The following is a 25,932-nucleotide window of genomic DNA, read 5'->3' on the forward strand; positions in this document are numbered from 1 at the left end:
TTGTGTAGGTGTATGAGCTGAGCACCCAGCGCCCCAGCAGCCCGGTCTACTGCCTTCGCTTCAACAGCTCTCATCTGTACGCTGCCCTGGCCACCAGCCTGCACTCCCTGGACTTCAGGAACTGTCCTGTCTCCAGCTCCTGACCACAGACTCTCACTGAGGGACTACTATTTATTCTAGAGAGACTAAAGCACAAAACTGTTTAGATACACACATGGGTTATTCAAGCCCCATCTTCAAACCATCAGTTAATTCACTGGTGTTCACAGCAGTGAAGGCAGTGTTATTTTTCCTCGGTCCAAAAGCCTTTGCCGTTTCAGAACATCTTGTCAGGATTCAAACTGTAGAAGAATTTTTATAGTTCTTTGCTCGAATTGAATTTTAAGATTGGTCTTCATCATATTACATGTATATGGTTCTTTGACTTTAATTCTTTTTGTGGCACTTGAAATGAAACTGGCTTATTTTACGGGAGTGTCTGCAGAGCCGCAGCGCGCGGCTGAAACTGCCATGTTATTTTGTGCCGCGGCTCCTGAAACTGCTGGGCTATTTGACCGCGCCGTTTTAGACCGTGCCGGGTTAGGGTTAGGGTTAGGGTTAGCCATGAGGCTATTATGGCCGTGCCTCGATTCCTGAAACTGCTGGGCTGTTTGACCGCGCCGCAGCTCTGCAGCCACGGCCTATTTAATTATGTTATGCCTCCCCCTACTGGTGGTACAGGGAAGGCCACTGTTGACTAACTAATTAGAAAGAAAATTAACAGTTTTTAGATCTTGGTGCCCCTAAAAATAGGATGCAAATGTAATTTTACCCATAAATATGTATTTGTGTATTACAGTACATCTACATAGGGTTTTCATGTATGCTTAAGAATTAACATTTAATGTCTAGACAGTTTGAATAACCAGTTTTCTAGAGGACTTTTGTGATTAAAAATATACTATTTCTTGGGAAAAGCCTGTGTGATCCTGATTTTAAAAAAATAAGTAAAAAAGGATACTGCTCCTCTTTGAAGTTTGGAAGAGCTTAGTGTTCTGACTGAGCCACGTCATTTCTGTTTAGGTTTACGCATACTGACCCCTGCACCTGCAATGAGACCTAAGCCACACACGTCAACCTCTAATCCAGGTCTTGGCGCACTTTTTCCACTCTTACCAAACCAATATATTTAATTAGATGTGGTTGAAGAAATAAGTGTTCAAAGAACCATTTCCCAAACCAAATCAAACCTCTTAAAAACCGTACAACTACTCCTGGGCAGGCATACACAAGCATGTCGACGGCTACACCAATCTATAAATCCAAATGCGGTTAGACACTGTGCTGGCTGTGATGTCTTTATTTTGTTTCCTTGTCACCCACATCACAACAGTAACATTACCCATTACATTAACAGTAGGCACACCCACACCTGCATGTTGGGTGTCTGTGCACTTAGAAGACGAGCACTGAACAGAAAGTGGCCTTTGCACATCAGTCAGTGGATACCTGTGTCATTGTGGAGTCGGAGCCTAATCCTATTGTCCCTGGGATGGATTTGTCTGTGTGGGCCTGTGGCTGGGAGCTGGAGAAAGGCCAGATTAAGGGGATTAGTGTGTATCCTCCTGACTTGTCAAACTGGGGATGTAAGGGCCCATTGACTTTCTGAGGAACCCTGAATATGTGAAGGCAAAGAGGTGTCCAAAGAAGAAGTCATGAAAGGCTGTGAACAAGCACAAATTCCTGCAAGAACAATGCGTTTTCTTTGTTGGCTGAATGTTCCGAAGCTCCCCGGCTCGAGCTGACCAGCCCCAATGAGACAGGCAAGTGGGAACAGAGCCACCCGCTCAAATCTGCACGCCCACAGGCATGTCTTTGTTGAGGAACCGTTCTTGGCTTTATAGCAATCAAAGCATCACCACAGAACTGCTAATGATGTAAAGGAAATTACTAATCAGAATGTTACCAACATCTCAACAGCCTTACCAGTCATTGATTATTTAATTAAAAAAAAATATATATATAGTAAAAAATGTTTAATGGCCAGCGCATTTTTGGTAACAATTAAAATGGTGAAATTTGAAACTGATAAATTAGTTCATAATATGAAAACATCTGACTGAAAGAGAACTGCTCTGATCCGTTTTGAGATCATGTGTGCCTTTCTCATTTATCTTGGGAATGAGAACAGGTACAGAATAAGGTTGACAGATGAGCTACTGTACCAGGTCAAAAACATTCCATGGGGCTCAAGAAGGTGATGATGAAAATAAAAGTATCACTTGCTATTCAGCATGAATATTGTAGACCCAACTTAAAACGAAAACATATTTATTATGTAATTACTGTTTTTTTTTTTGGCAGGCCTCCTTCTTTAAAATAGGCCAACATATTCAAACCGACCTACTGCAGTTTTACACCAAAATCAAAATTTGAAGATATAATAATAGAGAACAACTAAGCTATATCTGCACCAAAATGGACTCAAAAGTATTGAGCATATAGTCTTTAAAAAAAAAAAAAAAAAAAAAGTGTAACTTGCAAGAGTTTAGTGTAGGTCTTCAAGAAATAAGCAAGACGGATATTGAAGAAGAGCCTCAGCCTCCATTGGAGTCAATGGCCATTCCACTGAATCGGTAGCATTTGTGTCTAAATCAGATCACATTTTTACTGTCCATCACAAGTCACTGTCAAGAAAAGCAATCCAATTGTTTAGCGTTCCTGCTGCTATGTAACTAAATTAATTATATCATAATAAAGTCATATGACCATGTGATTCAGGAAGTGAATCAACTTGGTCATTTTAACATTAACTGGATGTTAGCAGATTGTCATCTAATGATCTTTAAATATCACTAATGCATTTATGACACAGTAAACAACCAACCAACCAACTATAAAAAGTATATTGTGAGAAGTAAAAAAACAAACAAACATGGTTATATGTGGAGCTGAACAACCTTAAGAAAGAGAGACATTACCAAACTAACAGCAAACAGGCAAACTGAAAAAGGACTGCAAAATATTGTCCAAATAGGGGGACTAGAGTGAACAGGAAAACAATTAAGATAAGAAGATCATGATTGGAGGAAAAGGTGGGCTATTACCATAAACAATATATTGGGAAAGCACTCCAATTGAACACCTGTGTTTATTAAAACTGAGAAAATACTATTGTGCAATCGCAAATGATTTTAATAATGTATGTGATAAAATACATCAAATAAAACACAAATTGTTTGAATTTTTCTTTAAAAAAAGATCTGTCCTTGACCTTGATGGTGAAGAACAATCAAATCTAACCACAGCTACTTAAAGTTAGCTGTTTTTTACTAGCTAGCTAGTTAGTCCCAATCCCGAGCTCTAGTCAAAGTTACATATATCATCTTAAAATCTAAATCTCACCTATAAAATCACAGATTGTAATATTAGTGTTAGTTCTTCCTTGATTGTCGCAGATGAAAGTTTGGAGCAGGTCCTTTTACATATTCCTAAAATAAGAATATGTATAAAGATAATTGTATTTGTGTGGCTGCAATTGTGGAATAGTGCATATAAGTGCTTTTAGGCCAGGGGTGATCATATATTGGGGCCAAATACAGCTCTCAGACACATTTTTATTGGCCCCCAGGGTTGCTGCTGAACTGGCCCATTTTGCCATTTGATGTAGGCAGTACTTCTCTTCTTTTAGAGGTCGGAATTGTGTAGTCACCCCTCATTTGAATCTGTTTAACGCTGTTAGACCAAGTTTCACCATACTAACAAGGTTAGACCTGTATAGAGCATTGCATAGCATCGGCATATTTAAATGTGGTTCATGTATTCTAGAGATAAGACAATATGAAAATACTTCTGGTGTGAACTTTTAGGCAGTTATTTTCCAATTTTCCAATACCTTTGTAATCCTTGTTATTGTCCATAGCACCGCCTTGTATTTGTAATACTGTAATGTATTTGAGTTATCTTGTTACGTATCCTTCACTTCCCACTTTCACCAGCAGAGGGCGACCAACCGACCCATTCAAAACAGTTCAACAGAGCACATCATTCACATGGGGTTCAGTCTCATTAGGCCCGAGCGCCACAAGCTGGCGAGAGGCCTATTAATCTCGTAAAGCCGTGCGAAGCACGGCTGCGAAAGTGCGCACGCAGTGCGCACGAAATCGAGCGCGAAGCGCTCGCCCACTTCCAAACACTCACTAACGCACTCCTTCACTCACGCACGCCCCGTGCATACTAATTAATAGTAGGAAAATTGAACATTACCGTTGTAAACGGGCGAAGCCCGTGCAAAAGTGCGCACTAAACGAGCACTTTACATTGGGCGGTCGTCATCCCCATATAAAGCACTCATTTGCGCTAAGTAGCTCACGAATACGTTCCCCATCTCTTGCATGTTCCGTGCATATAAGCATGTAATGCAAATATTGAACATTATTACTGTATAGAGGGCCAAAAACACAAAGTGGGCGGAGCCCACTCAAAATTAACGAAAGTACCCGTCAGTGACCAGGGACCCACACCATGCGAAAATGTATAGTTTATGATATTTGAAAAATGGGAAACATTGTTTTCGCATCGGAATATTCTTCTTCTTCTTCTTCTTCTTCTTCTTCTTCTTCTTCTTCTTCTTCTTCTTCTTCTTCTTCTTCTTCTTCTTCTTCTTCTTCTTCTTCTTCTTCTTCTTCTTCTTCTTCTTCTTCTTCTTCTTCTCGGGACCAACCCCCCTATTTTTCACCCAGTGAACATTGACGAAAAGTCACAAAAATTTGCACACCTCTAAAAATCGTGCCTCTCTACATTCTGGCTATTTCCCTTTTCTAAAATAAAAAAATTGGCGCGTCAGCGCCCCCAAATGTACCAAAAATGCATTGAGAGATGGGAAATGACCCAAAAAAAATCTGATCGTAGAATCATGAAATTTGGCGCAGAGGTAGATGGTGACAAGAGAAGTAAAAAATATTATTACGGCAACGCCGTCCGCCCAACCAAATGTCGGCCATATTGCTTCAAAAATGGCTAAACATGATTTTGGAGTTTTTCCAAACGTCGTACTTTTACGAACTCCTCCCAGGGCGTTGGCCCTAAAAAGCTGAAATTTGGTGAAAATGCTACTGAGGAGTGGGACATCAAAAGTTATCCAAATTACATTGATACCTCTCACGGTCTCTGTGCGGCGAAGCAGCAAACTGTAGCTAGAATTTCAGAAATCTCCCATATTTAAAATTTCTGCCGTTTGCGCAGATAAAGTCCGAATTGCGTCAAATTAGAATCAGTTGTTAAACTCTTTGCCCTAAACCCACTTGAAGTGAAATAAATTCATTTGGCGCCACAGCGCCCCCTACAGATTTTATATGGAGGTTAAATGTTTAGTTTTGCGAAATTATATGAAATTTGACACACAACTCAATTTTAGCATCCCCATCAAAAAAGTCAATGAGAGCCATGTCATAATTGTTATGGCGTTGCCGTAACGATGACCGAAACCTTCCATGTTATTCCAATGGGGAAATCGCCAGAACATGTTCACACTTTATACTTTCACAAACTCCTCTTAGGGCGTTAGCTCTATTAACCTGAAATTTGGTGAGACTCATCTTCAGGACCATCAAAAGTGATCCACATTTTTATTCAAAGAGTCACGGTGTCTGTGCGGCAAAGCCGCACATTGTGCCAAGAATTCAAAATAAAATTGCTTTTTGATGGTAAAACAAAGGGGAGAAGATGTGACAGCGTCACAGATTCAGCAGTAGGCGCAATAAAAGGACAATTGGGGCGCGTTAGCGCCCCCTCCTCTTGCGGCGTGGCGGCGGCGTGGCGAGGGCCGATCATTGCCGCTTGTGGCTATATTTTTTCTATTATTGTTGTCCTTTGTTGGGGGCTGTTAAGGGATGATGTCATAACTACTATGTCGACTTCCTGGCCTCCTATCTCATTCACTATAATTGCTTTTTGACAGATTTTAAACTGCTCCAGGGTTTTATTTACATTACTGTTTGACTTCAGCAATTATAATAAGTCTAGCCTACTCTGGTTTCCCTCTAGTGATGATTTAGACAAAGCCTACATTTTCAAATCTCCACCTGCGGAGTCAGGCACGTTGAGCTGGGGGAGCTTGTCCTGGAGCAGAGCAGGGAGGATGGTGTTGAATGCAGAGCTGAAGTCCACAAACACGGACAGAGATTTCAAATTAAAAAATCAATCAATCAATCAATCAATCAATCAATCAATCAACCAATCAATCAATCAATCAATCAATCTTTTGAAGGGTAAGGGAAGTCATGAAGAAGTTACTGAAACCCATGAATGCTTTATTTAAAGTGCATATTAAAGTTTCTAACAAAGACCATGTTTTGATGAATAATGTATTAAATTCAATAAAATGCTGTACATATATTACGAAAAAAATCCAGTACAACATGCATAAACAAAGAATTAGCTCGTGGTTGATTGGCACCATCTAGTGGATACTTTCAGATAATGTTGCTGATTAAAATACTCTAAGTTTAAAGAATAAAGTCTAAAGTCGACGTACAGCAACAGTAAGTCGCAGTAATGTGTAATGTAAGTATTAGATACTTCACACCAACAATCATACGACAAGTCAGGTAATTACATAATCTCTTGCCCATTGTCTGATATAGAAGAACCAACACAAACTATTCTAAATGACACCCTTCAAATGCAGTGGTAAATGTAGACTATTATTTGTTGGCAGACTAAAGTCATTTATCTAGTTCTATATCTTCAAAATTAAACCAAACATGAGGCTACTTTGGGGGTAGATTACTTTTTATGTCTGGGGTCGCAAATGCCAACGGTTTTTAATTTAGGGGTCATGACTGAAAAAGGTTGAGAACCACTAGTTTACATTATTACAGCTAAAAGAACTTACAAGCAAATCAGAGGAAACTTTCCTGCATTAGTGATTGTGAAAATGTCTCTGCTTCTTCGTGCAGCACATGGTATGCAGTGCCATAGAAACAGAATCTTTTCTACTCTTGGATCATTAATCACAAAAGACTGCTGATCAATGGAACACAATGTTTTTGACGCAGTTTTATTACCAGAATAAATCACATATTTTTGAGCTTTTATTGGATTCATAGAGATGTTTCTATTATGAAACTTTAGGTTTTTACCATCTCAAATACACCTGTACATGCAGTTGCTGTGATCAACAGCTCTCAACAGCTACAGAATGTATACAAATCTCATCTATAATCTTTATCAAGAAAATACTTCAACCGTACAAAAGATAAAATGCTGAATTATACAGAATAAAATTGTTCCCATTTATCTTCGACCTTTGCAGTGAAAATAAGCAATTTTATTTATACTGGATAACAATAGTGTTTTATTGTGTTTGTTCAAACCAACAGTAAAGTAAAGTTATTATATACATTAGGTGAGCAGCAGTTTGCACAGTTTTGGACAAATGCGCAATATTAAAATCAGGTGTTATACAAAGACATCAGTCCTGTCATCGTCTTCCAAATGTTCCTCCCATGTCTTCATTCTTACTGTTTGCTTCATGTTGAGTATTTAAAAATCGCTTAATTCAGGCTCTTCTGTCTGTCCCAACATGGGCGGGGCAGGGCACTGACAAAGTATTTGGCAGGTTGTAGTACTACACCAAATTTTCCCTCTAAATTGGGCAGAGGGTCTCCGGGGCGCACAGCCAGAGTGAAGCGCTGCAGCACGGTGGACAGAAACAGAAACAGCTCCATCTTGGCCAGAGCCTCACCCAAACACACCCTGAGGCCTGCTCCAAAGGGCAGGTAACTAGGAGAGGGAATGGAGAGTCCACTGGCATCACTGTTCAAGAAACGAGCTGTGGGAACAAAGACAGGTGAGCGGACATTAGTTGTGTGGGTGACTTTCAGATTCTAGAAAGGTGAGTTTATACTTCCATGAAAGAATATATAAATAAATCATTACCACAATTAAAATGCATGGAAAATTTGAAAAAAGGCCAGATTTCCTGTAAAATATATATTTAATCCTTGAAGTTTTCTCTACCCTTTGCTTTGTCAAATTCACGACTGCTATGGTCATCATCACAGTAAAAAGAGCAGTTGGGTTTTTGAGTAAAAAAATAATCTAAAACTCTTTTGTAAAAAAACTGTCTTTGGGGAGGACTTTATCCACAAGCCATGACCCTGGGGTCACATATGTGTGTCCCTTGTTTTCCAGTGTTAAACACAAGAGCGTTTAGCTACCAAGCTCCTGTGTTATGGAATCAGCTCCCGACCCATGTTAAATATGCTGACACAGTCTCTTCATTTAAGTCCAGGCTTAAAACGTTCCTCTTCGAAATCGCTTATGGTCAGAGTAGTTAGGAACAGAAAGATAAACCCACAGCTTCAGCTACGCTGCCCTAGGAGTAACTGTGCTGGGGGAAGTATGACAGCTTGAGCACTATCCTCTTCTTCTTCTGACTACTTATGCTATCAAACAATATTTATTTTTTGATTCCACTTGCAAACTGTTCACCGCCTTCTTTTCTTTCTCTCACTCCTGAGGACCTGTGGACCCAGATGCCCCTCCCCTGGTGAAGTGGTCCCTGCCCTGTGTGGACGGTCCCTCATCTGCCTGAAGAGTGGCTCCAGTTCGCCTCAGTCGGTCCCTCTTCTGCCTGAAGAGTGGGTCCAGCTCGCCTCCGACGGTCCCTCATCTGCCTGAAGAGTGGGTCCAGCTCGCCTCCGACGGTCCCTCTTCTGCCTGAAGAGTGGGTCCAGCTCGACTCAGACGGTCCCTCTTCTGCCTGAAGAGTGGGTCCAGCTCGACTCAGACGGTCCCTCTTCTGCCTGAAGAGTGGGTCCAGCTCCAGTCTCCTCGTGTCCGTCTGTCCGTCTGTGAGAGTCGGATCTCTCCTTCACTGGAACTCCTCCAGGTTTCTACGCTTTTTTCCCAAAGAGGTTTTTTTTGTAGTTTTTCCTGGCCGAGAAGGAGAGTCTAAGGACAGAGGACCCTGGGACATCGTCCCTCGCCACCACAGACATTGTCTGACTTCATCGCCACCACAGACATTGTCTGACTCCATCGCCACCACAGACATTGTTGATTCATTTCTCCCTGTGGCCCTCAGAGGCAACTGTTGTTGTGATTTTGGGCCTTACAAAAATAAATTGATTTGATTTGATTTGATCCTAAATTCAATCAATATTTTTTGGTTCATAATGTGTTCTCAATCTAATTTGAGGTCAAATATTATGATGATCTAGTCTTTTGCCTTGCTATTTTGCAAACATTGTGAACTTCAGGTATGGTATTCAACACTTCTATAAGAACTGTATAATAAAGGTATTAATGTGTTTGTAGACTAAACATTTCCTAAAAATTATTTCCAGCAAAGTATTGTAACCCTGATTATTTACTTTACAAATGAAGTCTGCATGTTAACATAAGTCATTTTACCTACCCTGTCTCCTAAATATTAAAGGTGCACTATGTATTTTCTAGTGGAGCGTCTGCCACCTTGTCTGCATGGAGATGCGATTGTTTTGCCAGGAATGTACCGTGTTTTATGGCATTAAGCTTGTCTTTAAAAATAATAATATTTAAGATTTGACAAAAATGTTTCCCTATTTTGGTCAAGTTTATCATTTTACTTCCTGGTTGAACATGAGCAGCAGATGTGACATAGGTGGAGGTAACAGTTATGATTTGACAAATAAGAACCCTTTTATTTTGTTGAATGATTGTTTAAACTAAAAGGATGCCCGTTGCTGTAAATTGTCCCTGCATCTTAATGTTAATGCATATAATGTTACTTATTGATGACGTAGGGAGAGATATTCCATTTTATAACCCAGCATTATTTCTTGTAATTCACAAACTGCCACTTGACTGATGTAAAACACTCAAACACTATTAACCACAGAGTCTATCCCTCCAACTAAAGTAATAAGTAGAAAGACATGAGAACCTGTCATCTGCACTTGAGGTTTGTTGTGTGAAGTGTTGTAATGCACGTACCAGGCTCAAAGCTGTCTGGGTTGGGCCATTCTTTTGGGTCGTGATGTAGAGACCACAGGTTGATCACCACACGAGTGCCTTTCATCACACTGAAGTCTCCAATGCTGTGAGTCACAACATGAAAGTGGGTATTATTGTCATCGTCTTTTTTGTAATTTTGTTTTGTACCCTCCCAATCTGTTTTGCCACGCACTACCAGATCCCCAGAGATGCATCAGCTCTCCATGGCTTTCAAAACTAGACTCATTATGCAACGTAATGTAATGCTTTTTTCTAGTCTTACCAAGTTATTAGACAGCAAGATGTTGTACACTCGGATTGAATTTGATCAGATTCAAGAGTAACACTCTTGTCAGATTCTTCTTTTAACACTCCTGCTCACATTATTATTCAAGCCACCTCCCTCCTGAATGTTTCATCAAAAATGCAGTACTCATTTGTCACCAGAGGCAAGTAATTTACTGTCTAACCACTAGTTGTCACTAAGAAACAGATCTCTAGCAACAGAGATGAACTCTGCAAGTTAAGAATATGAATTAAATAAAAGATAATTGGCAATTATGCTATGAAGCCCCTCTTAGTAACCACTGCACATATATCGTAATAACACAGTGAACGCACATCACACTGTTATGACAGTTCAGTCTCTCACTGCTCCTTCATCACATGAGACGTTTATCTACACAGGCCATCGTGTCATGTCTAAAGTTCATTCATCCTGTTCTCCCAGTCATCCTTCTCTCTGTGAGCTCTGACTTCCCAAGTGTCATAAATCCTTTGCAAATAGCAATAGCCCGGTTCTTACTTGTGCGTGTTTCAGGACAACTTGTCAAACACAAACTGCTCCTCTTTGAAAATAATCCAGATGAAAGGTCCAAAGCCAACACAAATCCATCTTCTCTTTGTTACAAGTTCTTAAACGTCTTAAAGTGTTTTGCTGAAAACTATAATATAGCCATTGGTCAATTAGCAGAAAAGTGTTTTTCTAGGCCCTGGTCAGCCCTGGGCCCTTAGAATCTTTTTAACCTTTCTTCCCCATTCGGCGCCCCTGACCACTGACCTTTACAAAACTAGTGATATGTTAGTACCTGGTGTCGCTGAGTGCTACGTGTGGGATGAACAGAGGGGCCACAGGACGGATGCGCAGCACCTCTCGGATGGTGGCCTCCAGGTATGGCAGACTGCCCCGGTCCATAAGTTGAGGGGCCCTCTCTAACCCCACCTTTTGGTCCAGCTCCTCTTGAATCCGCTTCTGCACCTGGCAAGGCAAGGCAAGTTTATTTGTAGAGCACATTTCATACACAAGGCAATTCAAAGTGCTTCACACAGCAGGAAAAATGCATTCAAATCACAAAGAAATTACAGAAACAGAAATACAATAAAATTAACTAAATTAAAAATGATCAATCCAACTGATTGTCTAAACTAATAAAATCACAAACAAAAGAGAAGAGTGCAAAGAAAAAATCCTTTCAGTCATATGCACAGATAAACAAAACTGTTTTTAGCTTAGATTTGAACATTATCAGAGTAGAAGCCTGTCTCACATCTTCAGGAAGACTGTTCCAGATTTTAGCTGCATAAAACTGAAACGCAGATTCCCCATGTTTTGTCCTGACTCTGGGCACCAGCAGGAGGCCGGTCCATGTTTAGTCCTGACTCTGGCACCAGCAGGAGGCCGGTCCATGTTTAGTCCTGACTCTGGGCACCAGCAGGAGGCCGATCCATGTTTAGTCCTGACTCTGGCACCAGCAGGAGGCCAGTCCATGTTTAGTCCTGACTCTGGCACCAGCAGGAGGCCGGTCCATGTTTAGTCCTGACTCTGGCACCAGCAGGAGGCCGGTCCATGTTTAGTCCTGACTCTGGCACCAGCAGGAGGCCGGTCCATGTTTAGTCCTGACTCTGGGCACCAGCAGGAGGCCGATCCATGTTTAGTCCTGACTCTGGCACCAGCAGGAGGCCGGTCCATGTTTAGTCCTGACTCTGGCACCAGCAGGAGGCCGGTCCATGTTTAGTCCTGACTCTGGCACCAGCAGGAGGCCGATCCATGTTTAGTCCTGACTCTGGCACCAGCAGGAGGCCGGTCCCTGAGGTCCTCAGAGTCCGAGATGGTTCATATGGCACTAACATATCCAAGATGTACTTTGGTGCTAGGCCATGGAGAGACTTGTACACAAGCAGAGCTGCTTTAAAGTCTATTCTCTGAGCCACAGGAGCCAGTGCAGAGACCTGAGAACAGGACTAATGTGATGGTACTTCCTGGTTCTGGTCAGGACTCGAGCAGCAGCGTTCTGGATGTACTGCAGCTGTTTTACAGCTGGTTTGGAGAGGCCAGTGAGCAGGCCGTTACAGTAGTCTAATCTACTGGAGACAAACGCATGGATAAGTCTCTCTAAATCTGGTTTTGACACTATATTTTTGATTTTGGCAATGTTTTTTAGATGGTAAAAAGCTGCTGATGTTATTGATTTGATGTGGCTATTAAAGTTCAAGTCTGAGTCCATTATTACCCCCAGATTTCTAATTTGGTTTGTAGGTTTTAGAGCGAGACTCTGGAGGTGACCGCTAACACTTTCTCTTTGTTTCTGTGGGCCAAAAACGATTATTTCAGTCTTGTCTGAGTTCAGCTGGAGAAAGTTGTTTTGCATCCACAAACTGATCTGTTGGATGCAGTGACAGAGTGAATCTACTGGTCCATAGTCACCTGCCGATAGTGAAACATAGATCTGAGTGTCGTGTGCATAATTGTGATAGGACACATTTTCACTGCGTATCAACTGACCTAAGGGCAAAATGTAGAGGTTGAACAGAAGGGGAACCAGGACTGACCCTTGGGGCACTCCACAGGTCAGGGTCATGTGGTCTGAGACACAGCTACCAATTTCAACAAAGTACTTCCTGTCTTCCAGATAGGACCTTAACCAGTTTAGGGCAGTGCCAGTGATGCCCACCCAGTCCTCTAGTCTCTGTAAGAGGATCCCATGATCGACAGTGTCAAAAGCAGCACTCAGATCTAACAGAATTAAGACTGAGGCTTTGCCCGTGTCAGTGTTCAGGCGGATGTCATTTGTCACCTTGACAAGAGCAGTCTCAGTGCTGTGATGAGGTCTAAAACCTGACTGAAAAACATCAAATGAGTTGTTTATTAAGAGGAAATCTGTGAGCTGTTGGTAAACAACCTTTTCAAGGACTTTGCCCCAAAATGGCAGATTAGAGATGGGCCGGTAATGACTCAGGACTGCAGCATCAAGACTGCTCTTCTTTAGGAGAGGCTTTATGACCGCAGTTTTCAAAGACATTGGGAATGTTCCAGATTGAAGCGACATGTTAACTATGTGAGTGAATGGACTCACATAAATGCACGGTAAATGTTCACAAACTGCTTTCACAAATGTTCTTTTAGAAAAAGGACCTGCCATGGCACCATAGTGACCACAAACCTGTGGGTGGTGGATGAGGTATGCCACAGCCCACTTGAGCACTGTCGTGGTGGTCTCCACTCCAGCCCCGAAAATGTCTCCCACTGTCATGAGTAAGTGGTCATCACTGAGGCCCCCGGGTCCCAGGCTGAGCTCTGCAGTGTTGTTCTCTGCATTCCGCTTGGCTCGGAGCAGCGCATCCACCAGGTCTCTCTGCACATGGTCACTATAGTCTCTCTGCCACACATGTAAAGCATGTGAATGCAATTACAGTCTAATGTGTTTTTCAGTTTTAAAATAATATTTTAAAACTGAAAAACACAATTCAATTGCATTCATTATTTCCTTTATTTTTATTTTTCTATGACATTTTATTCCCAGTAGCAGTTGAACACAGTAAGTGTCCATTAGTCTTCAGCAGCTTGAGTGAGATTCGACAGTTGGTGGGGGCTCACCTTGTGCTCATCGTATTTCTTCTGAAGGAGCTGGTCTCTGATTGACACACAGTGCTTCAGGAGTCGCAGGTCTTTATTAGGAAACATCTGCAACACAAAACATGAAAATATAGAATTGTTTTTTTAAGGCAAGAAAGGTTTATTATTGAGTAAACATACTGTACATCACCAATCATGCACACACCACAATCATACCAGGCACTGAGATGTGGGTGAAATGTCTTATGCATAAACGAGTAACTTGATCCGAGCAGGAATATATCCTTCAACTTTAGGTTGATGGACAAGTGCTTTAAACTGAGTGTTGCCCCACATGTAGAAATACATACCTGTAACCAAGGGAAGATGTCCACCAGGCTGTCTTTAGCCACAGTATCCACGATGCCCTGGCTGTAGTGTAACATGGCTTCAAACTCCGGGTCCCCACGACTGTACGATGAATGGAAGCACAGGGTGCAGATTACATTTGTGACGGCTCGAGTGAGTTCAGGAGAAAGATCCAGAGACAGGCCGACTGCAGAAGTCTCTGACAACAGGGTGCAGAGAGACTGGGCCTCTGCGCAAACTGGGCACAAAAACACTACATGAGCACTCGCATGACACGCACAGAGAATATCACTCACATTAGACATACACCAGAAACAAAGCAATCGACTGTAGGCTGAAAAATGCAGTCCAAATAAAAGAGAACTCCAGTGACATCCAACCTGCACCATACACACCAGGAGTTTCCAGAACTCTGCAGCCTTAAATACTTCCTATATCCAGTCTACTGACAACATGCTGAAGCTATCAAATACTTATAATTGTTGATGTCATATGAGATAAGATGAGTGATGATTTCTACTGTAACTGATCCCCACTTTAGTATTCAAACACAGAGTTTATATAATGTGAATGGCTGTGTAAGCATGGATGTGGATTGGTTATCAAGGTAGAAAAGCAACTGCACAATTAATTCATAACTTCTTTAAAAGGACGGAAAAGTGTTCACTCACTGATGTTCTCGAGGGAAGTTGAGCCTTCTCCAAACATACACAACGCTCCATGCACAATTCTTCTGTGGAATCTCCAGGTGGCACTATAGTCCCCAAAGGCAATGTCCTTCCCATTTCTGGTCAGTACATCTGTGGTCACCTGTAAATAGTTAAGTAAATGTATTAAACCTGCATGAACGTGTCAAAACCCTTGTTCTTTCTGGCAAAATTAGTTACTCAGACTGAAGCTGTTGTGTAAGGGCATCCAATGTAAAAGAAACAATCTGACAAATCACCATTGGTCTAGTTTTCTGTAGAAATCCTGATAGAAAGAGATTACCCAAAGATCCAAAAAAGAAACAAAAAAAAAACAGTGAATGGAAGAGAATTGACCTGCATTGTGGATTAACTGAGAATTGAACTAAAGTAAAAATAGGATTTTTTGGATCAACTGCTCCATCAATTAAGATAAACAAAAACAAAGTGTAAACCCGAGCAGAAAAAAGGATACGCACACATTAAGGACAGACTATGGAACAGGCATTTATAACAAAAGGCCAGTGAATGAAAATTATCTACTCACCATTCGAGGTCTTCCAGCAAATACCTTGCCCTTCTTGAGCAGCACCTCCTTAGCATGTGTGTGATGGTTGACCATGATGACCTTATGGGAGCCCAGTTTCAGAGAATATGTGGCCCCGTACTTGGCCTGCAGCTCCTTGAAGAGAACATGTGGAGGGTGTGGGCCCATGAGGCTGAGCAGGCTCCCGATCACGGGCAGAGATGGAAGGTAGGGGGGCTCCAGGGAGGTGCGTCGAGATGTCCAAAGCAGCACTGCCAGGCTTAGAAGCACAAGGGCACACAAACACCAGAGAAAAGGCATGGTACTGGTGCTCAGGCACATCACACAGCCGCACCCACTTCTACATTCCCTCTTTTATACGCCTCCTCAATGCCACATCCTTGAGTCTGAATATTTAAAGCAGAGCCATATTAAACAAGATAAGCTTCAATGGATGCACTGTGGACTCCAGCTGAATCTTGACAAGAGTCTAGGAGTCTAGGAGGCAACCAATGGAATGAGGCAAAAAATGTTGATTAAAAATAGGCTTTTTATTTACAACGTTTTATGATATGTAATTATGTTGTTCAATTCACAGCTAAAATGAATATGGTTCATGCTTTGTGGGAAAATAATATTGACCTACATTAATTTTGTCATTAAGTTAAACCGTTACCTTATGCATTATGTTTTCTGGTGGGGGTCCACCACCTGCTTGACTCTATGGAGATGTTATTGTTTGTTACGCAGTATTAAATTACAGGTGTTTTATTGTTCAAAAATATGTATTCTCACAGTAAGCGGGGTCATCTTTCCACAGGTCTGACCTGTACATGGCCTAGTGGTGTCTCCATGATACATACTGTACGTTAAATGCCAAACTGTGGAACATTCCTCCCAAAGCAATAACATCCTCATGAAAACAAGCTTGAATGCACCCCTTACCTCTTAACCATATTGTTATCTAATTGATCTAGTGAAGGAACACTGTCCAGCCCATATTAGAAAACAACACTTAGAACCTTCTCTAGGTCAGTAAAAGCTCCCGGATGTGGACAGTCAAAGCTGCAATCACAATGTGGACTTGTAGCTTTTACTAATACATAACATATGTCTATGGCTTTACTTTAATGTGTTGCGTTTTGTTTATAATTTAACAATTCGTGTGTGGCTTTTAATCATTTGTGCTTTGTTGTTTTGTGGTTTGTCTGTCCTCATAATTTTAGCCTGCCATGGGGACTAGAAAATTAGCTTTTATGCCTAAATTTTAATGAATACCCACTGTCACATTTTAAAATAAACAGAAACATAAACATAATAAATTTACCACGAAGTGCACTGATTTGATAATAGATCCAAGGCGGGCACACGTGGAAGTAACAAAAAAATTAAATTGTGATGAAATTCACATTATGTCCAGTGGTAGCGCTGTTGCATCAACACGCAGCGACAATACTAAATAGAAAAAAGAGTAAGACGTGTGTTGTTGTTTTATGTTTTATCCCTGTTCGGACCATGGATCTATTCTAATTTGGTTCGGACCCATGGAAGTATAATAATTATTGAATAGATCCAGGAGCTCGTAGCCGCCTGTCCGTGATGTCTTCTGCGGACTCCCAGCCGCGGTTCGGTCAGTCCGTCAAAGGTTTGCTGTCCGACAAAGTGGGTTCGTGTAGCGGCGATGTGATGGCTCTGACCCGCCAGGTGCTGAAAGGCTCCCGCAGTCAGGAGGTGAGCCTGGTCTGAGTCTGAGGGGGGCCCCATGGATGTAAGGGGGGCCCCATGGGGAGGGTATAATACATGTCACACACAAGTAAGGAAATGGTGTGAAGGATCTGTTTTTATCAGTTTAGATTAAGATTTTTGCTGCTGAGAGGGATATTATTTAATGATTTTAGAGTCAATTTTGTAAAACAGCTAAAGCTGTATCCAAACTTGATGTTTGAGCGCTGTGGATGTTGCTGTGGCTGACCTCAGATGTTGTCCCTTCAGCTCCTGGGACAGGCAGCACGAAACATGGTGATTCAGGAGGATGCCATCCTGCACTCTGAGGATGTGAGTACCAGTGAGGAGCTCTCACCTTATTGTATGCGTTTTGTTTTAGTTGCATTTATTCATCAGCAATATTCTGTTCTCAGAGCCTAAGAAAAATGTCCATCATAACCACACACCTGCAATACCAGTAAGTGTCATTCACATTCATGAATGGTTAAGAATGTTCACCTGAACCCATATTTTGTGTTTTTCTCACCAAGGCAAGAGGCTATCCAGAAAAAGTAAGTCCGGACACCAATCTTTGCATTTTTTGTGTCAGCCAACAAAGAGCTTTAACAACTCTGCCCTGTTTCTTCAGTGTGGAGCACTCCAAAAACCTGCAGGACCAACTCCGGCACCTGTTAAAATGAGTCCCAGCTCCTCAGATCAGGCCACGAAGCTCCTCAGGGGCTGAACTTCAACAAGACTGTTCATAAAGAGCTTGATTTTGACCACCAACACATTCTATTTGATTAATCTGGTTTTACATTTTGTGTAAGGTTGTTTGGATCAGGCTAGTGTTCAGTTTAAATTAATTTATATAATGACAAAGCTATTCAAACAATAAAGAGTTAAAGTTAATGAAGACCAGAGGAAGAGAGTTATCTGGAACTTGAAGGCCTGGCAGCTGCCTGACCTCCAGCGTGTCCCTGAGCTCCCTGTAAGCAATCGCTGCACGTGTGTTACATGACTGCTCCAGTGAACGATGGAGGCTTTGAGAAATTCCACCATCAGACTCTCATCATCTTATCCTTGAGTCAAAATAATGTTCGTATTAAATCACTGTGTGTCTTATCACAAAGCCAAGGTCTCCGGATACTGTCCAGGGACGGCTGTCTGAACAAAAAAACGATTCAAACTTAGAACATTCAAACGTCACCTTTTTTGTTTTTTCTTTAACTTGTTCCCTCACTGTGTCTGTACTTTTAACTACTAAAAACCTGAGTTCCCAGACCGGATACACAGATTGACAATGATTCTTGGATGAGAGTCGATACGTTTTGTTTTCCTAAAAACAGTGTCCATTTGATACAACTGAATTTTTCTACAATGGAACAGTCCTGGACGAATGAGGGATTACACTGGGCACGTGAGCTGATTGAATAAAGAAAACGTTCAACTCAGAAAGACTCAAATCAGTAAATGTAATAACTGGATAAGAGGTGAAGTTCTAACTAATTTCAACTTAATGTCACAAAAAGAATAAACTAGTTCATATTTCAAGCATATTTATTTTCAGTCAGGAGTAAGACAGCAGCATAAACAGTAACTGTTGCTGGCATTTGCTAATGGGTCCCTACATTCTTCTAATAATCCCATAAAGCTCAAAATAAATTGCACGTATCAAAGGCAAAATGGACGGACTGCAGAAAAGGTGCAAAATGATTCAGCAACAGGTACTATAAATTACTCTTATAGTAACAGTAGCAGTGAAGTGACTGGCCAAATAATGGCACAGGTCACGTAACAAACATGCGTACAACATCATGTGCAGTACAGCATTTGGCTTCTTCAGCGTAACAATAGTTTCAACTTTGCAAAGAGAGGAACAATACAAAAATAAAAAGTGAAATTATTAAAATGTTAAATCAAATAAAAGGTGTGCTTAAAACAGAAGTCATATTTTTACACTCATAAAATAAATGTTATTGACACACAAGACATGGCACTTAAAGTACAATGAACAGAAAATACTTCACAGTATAAAAGGCTCATGCCATTGCTGCCTCGTATCAGAGCAATGAATGTGATTGTAATAAAAGGCCATAGTTCCAAAGTAAAGATTTCGCCTGTCTACTCCTCTTCCTCCTCCTCATCATCATCCTCGTCATGACAGTGCGTGATCTCTTCTGGGGCGGTGGGGAAGAAGTGCGGTGGCTGGATCTCGCTGACGGAGCGGGTCAGCTGGTGTCGCTTGGACTCCTCCCTCAGGTCCAGCTCGTGGCGGTTTCTTGTGGCGAGCGGAGACTCTGTGTCCATGATGCTGACGTGGGTGTGGTCCACTGTCGACTCGTGCGGCATCTGGGAACACATCGAATGCAATATAAGAATTTACTGGCAAACTTTTCACACCAGGTACCACTAAAGAAAACATTTGGCCTTGCGAGTGCCACCAGATCCAAACCAGGTGTATAACAGAACAATATCAGGGAAACACACTAAAACACAGGTCTGAAATAGAGAGTTAAGTAACAAGTAGTTCTAAATGTGGACTATTAAAAAAACGATAAGAAATTAGTAATGTTTTTAATGGAAAGTAAAGCAGGTAGACTCACCAACACATGTGCTGCCCTGAACAGGTAGCTGAAGGGGTAGTACAGCAGATTGATGAAGGAGGCTGCATATAGGTCGGCGTAACGCATGACTTGAGATGCAAACAGGGTCTGTCTGGATCCACTGCGAAACAAACTGCCCATCATTCCATAGCACATGTCCATGTCATGGGTCACTTTCTGGTCAAGACACAAGATAATACATTACATTTACATTACACATGTTTGTGAATAAGACTGTGGAGAAGCTTTCGTACTTTGATGCGTCTCTGTAGGGAGCTGATGTCTGGACGTTCATTACTGCTGCTGTCCAAATGTCTACAAACATGTTGAAAGTGTATGAATGTAAAATTTAAATCACTTCCACAAATAACTGCTATTACTTGGCTTACATATTTACCGGTCTGTTTCACAATAAACAGAAAAAGGTGGAAAGAACACTCACTTGTAAAGATCAGCAAGAAAGCAATCCAGAGACTGAAGCTCTTCAAATATAGCTGTTAAATAGAAACTGGCATCACCCCAAGCACATAACAGGACACTACAAAAGACAAATGAGTTTAAATGTTTATTTGACTCACAGCTTTTGTCCGTCCACACATGCAGCTCCTGGGCAAGCTCTGGGATCACCAGGAATGTCCTCCAGCCTTGGCGCTTCTTAGATTTGAGAATATCACCAAAAATATGGTCTCCAATATAAATAATGTCCTTTCCTTTGGCTCCCAGTAGGTCACACACAATGTCTGAGGAACCTGGGTGGACAAAAAAATAACTCACAATTCAGAATCCAAGTAAAACATGTATCGTTAGAGGTTAGTCCTACTTTATAGCTCCAGGTTTTGTCTTTTGGTCTTTGTTTGGTCTTATAATGGTTCTAATGTTGGTCAAAAGGATGGCTTGTACATAATGAAATTGACACTAAACCCTCTTAATACAAATATTTCCGCTGAGATCTCTACCTCCAGAGTAGACAATGCCATGCTGGAGTGGCCCGGTGTACGTTCCAATCTTCAGACGACCTGAAGCCTGTTTGCAACGTGAAACACACTCAAATCATGTCAAACATCTTCTGGTTGAAATGGTTGTATGGTCGAGCCACTCACTGTGTCCACTTGACGCAGCACTGTTCCCTCTCCAAAAAACAGAGGTTTGCGAGCATCCACCAAGATCAGATCAAAATATGACTGCCACGGCCTGTGAGGAGTTCCTGACTGTGCAGCCGGGGAAAGAAATGAGAGAAATGTTGTGCACAAAAAGCAGCGAGAATTGATTACATATTAAGTTTATTAGCGAACATGTCAGGTCAAACTTACCTTTGGTCCATGCGGAAAGTCAAAGAGGTATGTCATAATTTTCTGTTACAAATACAAAACAAAAACATACAATAGCATTCAGCAGACTTGACATTAATGTTATGTAGCATTTGTAAATTGTTCTGATGAAAGTCTCACCTCTGTATATTTGTAATCACTGTTGGTGGCCAGAAAAACTTTAGCAACTTCATTCATGCGACTCAGGAGAAGAGGGAGTTTTTGCTTAGTATAAAAAAAACACATAAAATACATTAAAAAGTGGCCCAATTTATGTCAACATTTATTTATGCTTCAAATGTGTAAATCTATTTTGGTGCATTTTTCAAAGCGTACTTGACAATGATACTGTGATTAATATGTTATGGTTCCAGTATTCTTATTGTGTCTACAGTATATTGTGACTTGTTCTGCAACAATCCTCTTGCGTCATAAACATTTGAACTTACGTCTTTGACAACATACTTCTCCAGGTTTTCAACGGTTTTCTCTTTTAACGAACCCTGTGAGGAAAACAAGCCAATCCCAAATGAATGTAATGTCAGTGATGAGGCAGTAAACCTTGAAAAAAACACACAAAAAACCTTGAAATGAACCCAGTCCACAGCGTCTCGGACATCCTGGAACATGCTCTTGAAGGACATGAAAAGGTCTCCATCTTTGAATCCGGTCTCACAGCTAAAGAAACAGAGACCAAGCACAATTTTAACACTTAAATTTTTTTTACACTTGGCAATAACGGGGGTATAACAAATATAATCGGGTAAAAAATATATTTTTTGGCATCCACAGCCCTATTTGACTACAAATACAGTGTAATCACAGTTTGTGCAGTGCTTTCTACGGCCTATGATGGAGATTTAAGGTAAACATTGGCCTATCTCTATTAGGAATCAGGTTTAAAACTGTTTAAAGTCAAAAGGCTTTAAACTGAACATCAGTAACAATTTGAAGAAACTACAAATATGCCATATAAAACCAAAATGACAGCCTGTTATGTGGTGGTCTGTTATCGAAGGGTTTCATTTTAGTTTTTATGTGAAGTTGTAGTATATGGTACCGTAGTATTATTGATTTATTTGTATTAAGATAGCCCGTAGGCTTTATTACATAGAACAGTGTAGCGTGAAATGGGGAAGATAGAAAACTGACGGAACCAGACCCGAAACCCACGGCGCAGCGGCAGAATCATATTTATTTTGAGGACGGTCCTGTCTAATAAAGCCTACGGGCCACAAAGATCTTTAAAAACACAATAAGGAAAAAAAAGAAATCTTGCAAATTATGTGTGCAACACCTGGCATATCTGGAGCAGTTGCTAAAGAAGTCGACCAGACAGGCAAAGAGATAGGTCTCTGCAAGAAGATAAAGCTGCATATTACTGATACAGATTACAACTAAATCGGCACTATGAGAAAAACAAAAAGCTGTGTGTGACTTGAGGATATGCTTATCTTACCAGGGAGGTTGAAAAGTGTGTTGAGGATGTAGAAGCGATCTGTGTCTCCTCGCTGTATGAACTTGTTAGGATACATTTCTCTGATGTCAGGTCTGTGTGGAACAATGGTTTTGGGATCAGTGTCAGACATGGGAAGTGGTGCAAAATTACCGTTACATGTGGTCAAACTGACACATGTCAAACACAATGTCAAAAAACAGAACAATTACCCCCTTATAAAGTTGAATCCATGCACACAGACAAGGATGTTCCCATAAGCATCCACTTTGAGAAGGTTTCCATAGTAGGTGTCAAAAACCAAGCCCCTGTAACACAGAGAACAACAGCATAAATAATGCACGTGTTTCCATATTGCTGGTTGTAGTCACATTTTCTCACCTGGTGGGAAAGGTGGGGTCATAAACAAAGTTGAGTAATTCTTGCGGATATCCAATATACACAAGGCGCTCCACTGTCAGGTCAAACCCAAGTGACTCGTACTCGGGGGACTTGTACACTGCACAAAAGGACAGTACGGACATGAGTAAACCATATGCATTTATTTGAGAAAATGTGAAGCAATGTCTATGGTCTAATAGCTATAGGTCTACATCAAATATATTATATGTCATGAATACAAGGCTTTTGTTAAGGTCACATGACATCAGTGAGAACATACATTGTTAAACATAATTAACATAAGAGTCACCTGCAAGAGTATAGTCCATGTCAAAACCAAAACACTTGATCTTCTCCATAGCCAAGCTTCTGTTCACAAACACTCTACAAACAAATGGACAACATAATGTCATAAAAAGGCAAAATTAAGTGGGAGTAACCTTTTCTGAAATAAGATTAAGAGGTCATATCAAACCCATCTTCCACCCACAACATTTTTAGGAATGAGATGAACAGGTGAGATGTTTTATGATGACAAAGCATCCACATGTCCATGTGTCAAAGGGTTCCATGGAGGTGAGGTCCGCATTCACAAACGTACATGAGCTTCAGTGAGAAAATAAACAAATGCTGGCATACCTCATGGCTGGATGAGCCAGTTCCCGTGGAAAGCTTTTTAACACAAAATACACAGCTGTTTACGACAACATATATTTTAGCAAACTGGAATTATCAGGAAGGAGAGCCATACTGAGTAACACTGATAATACTACTACTCACAGTTATCTAAGGGTTTCAGAATTATGAGAAAGTAGGATCATTGCTATAATGATAAACAATGATAAACCCATGAATAAATATATCTAAAAATGTTTTAACAACAACAAAGGAAACATTGTGTGAGCCTGGCTTCCTGTGACACCACACTTCCTGTTCAGACTGTATAATAGCAAAACAACTAGCGTTACTAAAGATCATAAACTTCAAAGCATTCAAACAAGTCCATACTTGATCAAAATGTTCAAATGTAGGTACACGTCTAATGTATCTCTAAAGCTATTGAAGGTACAAGGACATGATTGAGTGTCCTGATACTGGAATCATGACAGGAATTATTTGTAAATACAATGTTTTGCCTGTATTATATGCTTTATCAGGGTCCATTCCCTACACTATCCAATGTGCTAAATAGTGAACAGGGCAACCACAAGTCACGAGTTGGTGACACATGAGGGTCCAACTCAAGATGTTTGAACTTAACACTGACCAACTGAGTAAGTAGAAGACTAGTTTTAACATTCTGCAGTTTAGATCTAAATCTACTTTTAAGTATTTTGCATTTAAAAAAAAAAAAAGAGTTGCTGCAGTTGATACAATTCATTGAGCAGACCTAAATGCTCATGCAGGACCCTGTGGGTATGTGACAGGGGCCGACTCAGCCACCACAGGAGGACAACTGACCTGTGATGGGCCTCACGAGTATACTTCTTCAGAGCCACTCCATCCATGTTCGCAGGCAGGTCAGCGTAGTTCTGCAAGCGGTCGCTCCATGATGTGGTCATCTTTAAACCGTCTCTAGAAAATAAGACAAGGAACAATGTGAAGACTCATTTCCCTCAGTCCTACTCTACTCTACTCAAATTGGCCTGGTTCTGTTTCCATTACTCTGTAGAGTCTGGTATTGTATCCAAGGAACCCGATTCTGTCAGATCAGTTTATGACATAACAAAGCACCGTTCAGATGGAAACAGAGCAGAAAAGGTGTAGATTATGCTGAAAGAGATCTTTTACTTTTTGTATGTGGAGAACCATGATGAGACCTAATTCAAGGTTAATTTGATAATCAAGCCCACCTACAGAAAAACTAAAGACATTTGTCACAAGGGAGCAGTCCACATGAGACCACTGACCGACGTGAGCAGACCATCTGAAGCATGAGGCCAGCAGCTGTCAGGTGTTTGTTATGGACACATGCTGAGGCCGAGTCTTTCGCTGAACTACTGTACTCACATTTATGCCGCGCTTCGATGGAGACGGTCACTCTTTCGCGCTCTTTTCTGTATCACTGAAACGGTTTGGATTTATTGCTAATTTTGCTCTCCGACCGATGTTTAAAGTCTGAACCTGGTCTGAACTGAAGGACTCAGATTTCTGCTGATTTTGCGCATTGTCAAAACAACAAACTCGCTTTAGGCGCCTCCTTCAGCGTCGGAGACACATGACCACAACAACGCGTCTTTTATGTTGCTGTCATAAAAGACTGCAACATGCTATGGTTACTATGGTGTCCAGACGATTTTCGAGACACGTTGAAATATTGAAACGCAGACCAAAGGGAGGGCCACAGATCTGCCATAAACACAGTGAAACATTTATTTTTTTCAAAGTTGCATTCATCGGAGGTCGAAGATTTTCATTGAGCAGTCCTGAGGAGCATGGATTTGGACATCACTGTCTTTAATCTATTCTAAATATCAACCCTTCTCCATTTTATTTATTGATTTTAATTCAAACCTGTTCATAATGTTGTTATTCTTTGTTTTAATTGAACAAAAGCAAAAATAATTGAATCTTTATGGTTGTCTCCATCAGGCCAACATCAGATTGACCACATTTTTTTTATTATAGGCCTTATTGAAAATGACTAATGGCTAACGAAAATATTGAAATAGCATTTCTCCTTTGTGCCAGTCAGACACACTTCTTGGCCTTGGCCATCAGAGGTACATTTCTCTCCACAGAGGAACCACCGTCACACTGGACTGGGTCAGACTGGGATCGCAAGGTCTTAAAGATCACTTCTCCGGTCTTGTTCTGATGGAAATAAACTTCCCTAGTGTTAGAACTCCAGCCTCATGCCTATTCTTTCAACTCTCATGCTACGTCCATTTATTCTACTGCTAACACTTACACAAGCTACATCAAGTCCAACTATGAATAAAATAAACAAATCATAAAATAGGCAGGGATAAAAATACTCAAAGGGACAAAAGGCACTTCTGAATAAAGCAAACATGTAATTGCTTCATATGTTTAGTATGTTTTAATTTAACAGAGAATAAACATAACAGGTTGTGCTACAGTTTTATACAACAGCCTAAATCA

At 41.0% G+C, this 25,932-nt stretch overlaps 4 protein-coding genes across 6 annotated transcripts in view; 2 read left to right on the forward strand and 2 right to left on the reverse strand.

Annotated features, from left to right (window-relative positions):
• Positions 1 to 1,191, forward strand: part of fbxw4 (F-box and WD repeat domain containing 4) — a 32,482-nt gene extending 31,291 nt beyond the window's left edge. The window contains exon 9 of the mRNA XM_072436963.1: positions 9 to 1,191. Coding sequence (XP_072293064.1) covers positions 9 to 143 — 135 coding nt within the window. The 3' untranslated portion in view covers positions 144 to 1,191. The remainder of the gene's footprint in view (positions 1 to 8) is intronic.
• Positions 1,192 to 7,428: 6,237 nt separating this feature from the next.
• On the reverse strand, positions 7,429 to 15,718 carry cyp17a1 (cytochrome P450, family 17, subfamily A, polypeptide 1). The gene is made up of 8 exons (XM_072437142.1): positions 15,395 to 15,718; positions 14,833 to 14,971; positions 14,164 to 14,399; positions 13,835 to 13,921; positions 13,401 to 13,616; positions 11,049 to 11,218; positions 9,961 to 10,064; positions 7,429 to 7,813 (listed from the first exon to the last, which is right to left on the reverse strand). The coding sequence occupies exons 1-8, from the start codon at positions 15,713 to 15,715 to the stop codon at positions 7,536 to 7,538; spliced, it is 1,551 nt and encodes a 516-aa protein (XP_072293243.1). The 5' UTR covers positions 15,716 to 15,718; the 3' UTR covers positions 7,429 to 7,535.
• Positions 15,719 to 16,866: 1,148 nt separating this feature from the next.
• borcs7 (BLOC-1 related complex subunit 7) lies at positions 16,867 to 17,866 on the forward strand. Its single transcript, XM_072436456.1, has 5 exons — positions 16,867 to 17,104; positions 17,366 to 17,428; positions 17,512 to 17,555; positions 17,629 to 17,649; positions 17,727 to 17,866. The coding sequence occupies exons 1-5, from the start codon at positions 16,973 to 16,975 to the stop codon at positions 17,776 to 17,778; spliced, it is 312 nt and encodes a 103-aa protein (XP_072292557.1). The 5' UTR covers positions 16,867 to 16,972; the 3' UTR covers positions 17,779 to 17,866.
• Positions 17,867 to 18,619: 753 nt separating this feature from the next.
• Positions 18,620 to 25,002, reverse strand: nt5c2a (5'-nucleotidase, cytosolic IIa). 3 transcript variants are annotated; one of them, XM_072436452.1, is made up of 19 exons: positions 24,838 to 25,002; positions 24,289 to 24,402; positions 23,467 to 23,499; positions 23,138 to 23,211; positions 22,828 to 22,945; positions 22,659 to 22,754; positions 22,450 to 22,541; positions 22,288 to 22,345; positions 21,575 to 21,668; positions 21,440 to 21,493; positions 21,132 to 21,215; positions 20,994 to 21,035; positions 20,784 to 20,891; positions 20,640 to 20,706; positions 20,262 to 20,432; positions 20,126 to 20,177; positions 19,938 to 19,998; positions 19,684 to 19,860; positions 18,620 to 19,429 (listed from the first exon to the last, which is right to left on the reverse strand). In XM_072436452.1, the coding sequence occupies exons 2-19, from the start codon at positions 24,387 to 24,389 to the stop codon at positions 19,202 to 19,204; spliced, it is 1,710 nt and encodes a 569-aa protein (XP_072292553.1). In that variant the 5' UTR covers positions 24,390 to 24,402; positions 24,838 to 25,002; the 3' UTR covers positions 18,620 to 19,201. The 3 variants fall into 3 exon arrangements, with proteins under 3 accessions (XP_072292553.1, XP_072292554.1, XP_072292556.1); XM_072436453.1 differs by having other exon boundaries at positions 20,784 to 20,887; positions 20,990 to 21,035; XM_072436455.1 differs by lacking the exon at positions 23,467 to 23,499 and having other exon boundaries at positions 24,838 to 25,001.
• Positions 25,003 to 25,932: the final 930 nt, after the last annotated feature.

The sequence above is a fragment of the Eucyclogobius newberryi genome, unplaced genomic scaffold (genome assembly GCF_026437365.1).
Source record: "Eucyclogobius newberryi isolate DKJ021-1_F unplaced genomic scaffold, fEucNew1.0.hap1 SCAF_8, whole genome shotgun sequence".
NCBI classification, from domain to species: Eukaryota; Metazoa; Chordata; class Actinopteri; order Gobiiformes; family Gobiidae; genus Eucyclogobius; species Eucyclogobius newberryi.